Source organism: Monopterus albus, unplaced genomic scaffold (assembly GCF_001952655.1).
Source record: "Monopterus albus unplaced genomic scaffold, M_albus_1.0 scaffold614.1, whole genome shotgun sequence".
In the NCBI taxonomy this organism is placed as follows: Eukaryota; Metazoa; Chordata; class Actinopteri; order Synbranchiformes; family Synbranchidae; genus Monopterus; species Monopterus albus.
In genome coordinates this window covers 71,726-78,729 of record NW_018128494.1, presented here as the reverse complement: position 1 = coordinate 78,729, position 7,004 = coordinate 71,726, and the positions used below count along the sequence as shown (strand labels likewise).

The following is a 7,004-nucleotide window of genomic DNA, read 5'->3' as shown; positions in this document are numbered from 1 at the left end:
TCCTGTTTTGAGATCTTTGCCCAAACACGCCCACCAGCACAATAGCTGTCGATCAACTTGGTAGATTTTTTCTAAGGTTTTTTCAGTTCTGGGGATACAGAGCACAAAACAATATGACGTGAACTGTGGTTATTTTAATGTGGTAGTAGTAGTAGACCGTTCTAATCCACATTCAGTCTAGAAGGTGGCGGTAATGCACCTACAGCTGGTTGCCAACCGCCATTAAACAACAAAAGAAGAAGAAGAAGAAGAAGAAGATCCAACACGCTGCTTGATGTTGATTGGTTCGCTCACCACGTGTAGCATCCAATGGTTTTCAGTCTGGTTAGAGCGCCGGAATTCAGACCGGATGTTCCTCGTGTCCGTGTTTGCTGTTGCAGCTCCAGGCAGTGTTTGTGCTTCACATTTCGGATAAGTCATGGAGAGTGTGCCGGTACCGGTGGCGCTCAGCCTGTCGACCTTCGGTCCACAGGCTGCGGGATGATTCCGACCGAGACGCTCAACTCTGCCCTGCGGGTTGGACTCGCCCTCCTGCTGCGGTAAGGACCCGTGTTCTTTTATTCTGTGTTTTCATTATGTATTAAGGTGGTATATTTGACGAAGGTCAGACAGGCTAACGTTGTCACTGTACTGTACATTATAAATACGGTGGCGTGCTGTCATTACAGTTTGTGTTTACATTGTGACCGCGACATGGTCATTGTTTATTGCTGCTGCCAGGCTAATGGCTAATAATACTGGGTCTGTCTATAAATAATGAATTAATACTTTATTAAGGCATATGACAGTTATACATAAGTAAATAGAATGGAAACAAAGGACTATAACATAAAATAAAGAACATAAAAACAAGAACAACATCGAAGCAGACAATGTGAACATGAAACTTACAGGCCAGGGGGTGACTTAAAGGGTTAAGTTAAGTAAAAACATTCAGGGAAGTACATATATTACAAATTTTGATAGCTTTTTTGTTTTCGCTCTTCAGGATGGAGGAGAAAAATTTTTTAATTTCGCATAACAGGGCAGGAAAGAAGGGTTTAGATTCAGAGAGAGCATCCATTTCTTTTCTATTTTGAGACAGAATTCCTTTAAGAGTGTTTTTTTGTTGTTCTTACTTAATGTTACAGTAGCACCTACTGTTGTGAATGTGTGTCACGTATATTGTTTATTGTTTGATGTTGTATTGTTTACTGTTCAAAATTTTGAAAAAATCAATGAAAACATTTGAATAATAATAATACATAAGGTGGGCAGCACGGTGGCACAGTGGTTAGCGCCGTTGCCTCACAACAAGAAGGTTCCAGGTTCGGGCCCCACCTGGGACCTTTCTGTGTGGAGTTTGCATCGAAACAACGGTAACCAATACATGCACAGCTTTCAACAACAGTGTCAAACCCATTTGCACACAACAAAACACATGAACATCGGCGGCCGGTCAGGGTCGCCACAATAATGAATGAATGAATGAAGGCACTTGGTTGGGTTACTTCCCCAGGCGTCCTGCTCTGTGTCAGGGGGAGTTTTTCCTCCCGCTGTGGCCAAGTGCTGCTGAAGGGGGTTTGTTGGGGTTTTCCTCTATTATAACAACATTAATAATAAGGTCTAGACCTGACTGTGTAAAGGGTGCCGAGGTGGTTTTTGTTTACACATAAAGCTGAAATCAAATAGACACAGGTCAGGTCTCCAGCTGTGGAGTCAACTTTGTGTTTAGCATCAGTTTGTCACTATAATAAACAACTAGTGGAAGGATGTGTGTTGTGTTCAGATTCACCCCTAAACAGTCGTTTTGCCAGGAAGCTGCTTTGTTTGACAACAGTGAATTTGTCCAGTTGTTATAACACTGTGGACACTTGTTTTCTACCCCACTGTTGCTTGTGCGTCTTTGTCTGTTTGTGAAGGGGAAACTTGTCTGTAACCTTTGACCTTTAGCGGTCACATCTCTGACCTGAAGCGAAGCCCTTTGGTAGTTTGTGTTGGCTGATCTGCACCAGCTGTTTGCAGGAGGCTTTACATTGATTGGCTTGTTCAAATGTGCTCAGATGTGCTGTACTCAGGTCCAAGTTTGTGCTTATTAGAGCTGCAGCCATTAATCAATTAGTCAATCACGGTAAAGTTGATCTGGTAATCGATGAGAGACGTTGTCACTATAGTTTGCAGTGTCTCAGATGTGAGAAGTTACTGCTTTTCTTCCTCTTAAATTTTAGTTTGGGTCAGACACTTTTCCTCTATTCACTTCTGTTTTTCTAGACAATTAGTCTTAATTTGAGAAAATAATTCATATTGAAAATAATAATTCATGTTGGGTAAGTCTTTTTCTTTCACTTCCAGCCTTTGCTGTAACTGGTCTCTGACTGAGACTAAATATTAAGTAGGGAAAAACAAACAAACCAAAACTCTGAACTAAACGTAATGAACTTGGACTTGAGCTTCAGGAGTTTGGTACAAATCTTAATTTATTTATTCCTTCATTAAAATGTAGACAAATGAACAGAACAAACAGCTTAGCTTTAAGATTGTACTACGTAAAAGGTTTTGGGTGAACTGCTGTGTGTTACTAGTTTACAGCAGTACCACCCTGCAGTGACGACACTATCCAGTCATGTAGACTGAAGTAAAAAACATCTTTACATGTTTTAACATAATTTTGATCACATTCAAACTTTGCATGGTCCCATGAACCAAACGGAGCAAAATGTTCTATGTGAGGTTGAAGGAGGTGATGCGGCAGCGGGTGTCCACTGTGCACATGTCCACAGGCTGGCTTTCCTCCTCGGAGGACGTGCTGATGAACCAGCCGGGGCACTTCGCGGACTCGAACGTGTGCAGAGACTTTCCTGTGGTTCTCCTGAAGAACAGAAAGCGGTCCATGTTTCCGTCGTTGCTGATGCACATTAAACCGTCCGCACTGCATTCCTGGTCGGTAAAGAGAAGATGGTTCTTATTCGTATTTATGTATGGAAGCCAGTAAGAGGAAAATTAAGAACATGGATGAAAATTTACTCGAGAATTTAAAAAAGATAGAGACATATAAAAGACATATCGTGTTAAAGTTATGAAATAAATTAGCTGAATTCTGTGATTTAAAAAAACGTAACTTGAGGCTACTGTCAGAACTAGGATGGTGAGAATGAGCCAAAAACCTCAAAACTATGAGAGAAAACCTGAAAATTGACATTAAAACCCTCAAAATTAAGAAATAAAATCAGTTTTGAAAAATGGGATAAAACCTAAAAATTGAGATAAGACTTTAGTTTAACGAGTACAGTTTACCTAAAAGTATCAAAATTAAAAGTCCTTGCTTTGCAGCGAAATGTCCCTTGGGACTGATGTAGTATTATATGTATTGTTCTTATACACACACAGTATTTGATTCCTGTTACTGATTCATTTATATAAAGGCAACATGTGGATTGACTTAATTTATTTACAGAACAGTTGAGTCGTTGGCTCATCATTTATAAGATTATTTGATTTGATTTGATTTTTATTCTTTCAAACATGTAACGACAGTTGATATGTCAACACACATAATTTCACACATATCCAACAATAATAATCCAATATCAATGTGCTTATACCTAGTACATGCTTGAATGGAGTAGGAAGAAGTCAGACTTATCCAGTCCTACCCCATGACATCATCTTACCATCATTGGTTTGCAAGCAGTATCTCTACATAGATAATTCTCTTCTACACCACACAAGTAATATACTAAAGAATTATAACAGTGTTAACATTCATACACCACACCCACAATGTTCCATGTAATTAATCATTAAACCTGTTCTTGCATATATCTTGATTGACACATACCTTTATATTTATGTTTAAACTCATCAATTCTATTACTATTTTTTATGTCCACACTTAAATTATTCCATAGTTTTACCCCATTTATGGAAATACAAAATCTTTTTTTGGTTGTACATATAGCATGAATTTTTAAATTTAACTGACCCCTTAAATTGTATCCCCCTTTCCTTGCTCACACTTTGTATGTAAAATGTGACAAACAAATGTAGAGGAGTAGCATGTACCTCCAGATTCAGCACAGCTCTGCCGTCTTTCATAGAACAGGAAATGTGCAGGTTATTGTTGACTGACAAGGCGACGGGCTGACCATCGCCACCAGGGCTGGTGACTTTGTTGTTCTTACTTAATGTTACAGTAGCACCTACTGTTGTGAATGTGTGTCACGTATATTGTTTATTGTTTGATGTATTGTTTACTGCAGCGTTGTACTGGTCACTGTTTAGCCTCCATTGTTCAGTAGAAGCACCGATATAACAGCAGAAAATGACTCCATTACAAGTTAAAGCCCTACTTAAGTATTATCAGTACACGTTCTGTAGGAAAACGTCTCCTGTGTGAGATGTGATCGTATGTGACGTTATCAGGCTGTTAATCCTGATGCAGCAAAGCATCAGCAGTATTTTTCTGTTGGAGCTGCTGCAGGTGGAGCTGGATGAAACTACTTTTATATTTAGTTAGTTTAGTCCAGCAGTTCCCAACCTAGGGGTCAGGGCCTTCCACAGGGTCACAAGATAAATCTGAGCGGTCGTGAGATGATTAATCAGAGAAGAAGAAAAGTCTGATACACAAATTAGAAGAAAAGCTTCAAAAATAAATATTTCCCCCTGAAATGTGAAATATAAAGTGGAAATACTTGGGTAAATATGTAGTTAAGTAAATGTGCTAGTCGTCATCAGACCTTTGCTTTCATGGTTTCCTCCCTTTAGAGTGATGGCCTGCAGCTGTAACTCTCCGAATGCACAGACAATGTCTTTCTTTGAGCTGTCACACAGCCTGATCTCCCTCGTGCTGTTGACACGAACGAAGGTGAAGGTTCTCTCTCCTCTGCACGGTTTCTCCACCCTGCTGAAAATAGTTTCTGTGGCGAGGAGGAGGGAGGCATTAATTGTCAGACAACGAGGTGATGAATAAACTCTTATTGCCAGGTTAGCCATCGTTAGCAGTATCAGGTCATAACAACACAATGTGGCTGGGTTTTTCCTCTGTAGTAATAATAACAACAATAGTAGTAGTAGTAAGGTTTAGACCTGACTTTGTAAAGTGCCCTGAGACGACTGTTGTTGTGATTTGGCGCGATACAAAACTGAAATTGAAACTATTAGTTATTTTCCACCGTTGGCCTGATGGGGCTTATGGGAAAAGCTGTTTTTTTTTAAGTCGGCTATAAATAGAATGTATTGTCATTACTAAACACTTGGACTGAAATGCACAACACGGCGTGGAGGAAGGTTGGTGCCACGGCTGTGTTACAGATGTCAGTGGGAGTTTGAATGAGGTGTCTCCACTGCTGGAACCCCAGAACTTCCTGCCTCGCTCTGTAACCTTTAAATGAACGTGGTGTGAAGCTGTGTTCAGTCACTGCCCACCTTCCACCAGGCTGTCCATGATCACACTGCAGAGCTCCTCATCACTGAGGTTCTGCCTGCCGCAATCTAGGGACTTGTTCATCCTCTTCACCGCCATCACCAGCCTGGCCACAGCCTTCATGGTCCTGCGGTTGCAGGAAACCACCATCTCCAGTCCCTCGTTGAGTTCGATGAGCTCATCTTTAACGTCCTACAAAGTAGAGGAGAGCTGAAGGCACAAATCATGTCCTCCTACAGGTATTTCCCCTCATCTGAAGCTTGGCAGGCTGCTGCTGCCAGGGTTTGTGGTGGTGCTTTAAGAATTTAGTGTGACATGAGAATGCAGCTCAGGATATTTGAGGTCGTCTTAATAAAGCATTGTGTGAAAACCAGTGCAAATATAGACTGGGTGCATTTATACAGATGCACTCAGACATATTGAGATTCTCACATAGTGTATAATCACTCAAAAATTTAAAAAAATATCTATGTGAGGTTGTGACAAAAATCACTCTAACATATTTTAACTTTAACACTGTTTAATTCTCATGTACGTGTTCAACCTCTTCTCATTAAGACTTTCAGTGGCACAGGCAGCAGGACAAAGGATAAGAGTTTATCCTCTGAACAAATCCTGTGAAAAGACCAAAACCAGCGATGAATGTATGTAACGGTCAATCCCACAATCCCCTGCTGCTGCAAACTACAGCATCAAAGGTGTGTTAATCCACTGCTGAAACTAGTCCCCAGTGTCCAGCTGTTCAAGGAAAATCATATTCTTTTTTTTTAAGAAACTATTTACACTACTGGCCAAAGGTTTTAGGCCACCTCCAGGTTCCCAGTGGAATCTCTTTAGTGTTGTCAGCTGTTTGCAGCTATTCGTTATGTCCCAGGGAATGTTTGTGTGCTGTTTGAAAGGATAATTACAAACCAGGCATTTTCTTGTTTAAATTGGAGGAGCTGCTGGTTAGATTAGCTGAAACCATTAATGCTGCCAGATTTGTCTTGGGGGTTAAATGCTTAAGAATAGTTTTGTCTTGTTGCCTCAGTCTCGATGCCGAACGTCTGAATCCTTAAATATTTTTAAATTCCCCGATTGTTTGCTGCTGTTCTGGTTTTCTCACCTTCTTCAGGTGCTCATTCAGTCCACCTCCTCACTAATAATGTTTCTCTTAAAAACACAGTCCATTGTACTCGTACTATACATCTTGGATATATGTCTAATGTTAAATAGGGCATCTAAAGTGACAATCTGTGTACACGAGAGAGAGGAAAAATAAAGGAATATGAGTGAAACTATGTAAGAGACCCACAGTGAATTATGACTTCTCATAAATAATAATTCGTCTTACCGCCATGTCAAAGCAGCTGGCTTCACATCCTTTATCACAGTCAAGTGGGCTGAAAGACACCAAATACACAGTTGTCAGTGTTCTTGATTGGCAGTTGTGAGACTTGGAAAGGATATTTGTGCTGTTCTTACGTTTGTCTGCCTGCGAATATATTCTGTTTTACCATGTCCACTTGCTGGCTTTGGCTAGTTCACAACTCTGTCTTACTGTTTTTGTTTCAAGTACTGCATGATGCTGAAAGATGAGAAGTGAAACATGCTGCCGCTCTTC

At 40.4% G+C, this 7,004-nt stretch overlaps 1 protein-coding gene across 1 annotated transcript in view; it reads right to left on the bottom strand.

The window, feature by feature from the left end:
* Nucleotides 1-2,509: 2,509 nt before the first annotated feature.
* Nucleotides 2,510-7,004, bottom strand: part of LOC109953309 (interleukin-1 beta-like) — a 5,008-nt gene continuing 513 nt past the window's right edge. Inside the window, exons 2-6 of the mRNA XM_020588755.1 lie at nucleotides 6,735-6,783; nucleotides 5,404-5,593; nucleotides 4,716-4,895; nucleotides 4,042-4,181; nucleotides 2,510-2,916 (exon numbers count right to left, since the gene is read on the bottom strand). Coding sequence (XP_020444411.1) covers nucleotides 2,701-2,916; nucleotides 4,042-4,181; nucleotides 4,716-4,895; nucleotides 5,404-5,593; nucleotides 6,735-6,783 — 775 coding nt within the window. The 3' untranslated portion in view covers nucleotides 2,510-2,700. The remainder of the gene's footprint in view (nucleotides 2,917-4,041; nucleotides 4,182-4,715; nucleotides 4,896-5,403; nucleotides 5,594-6,734; nucleotides 6,784-7,004) is intronic.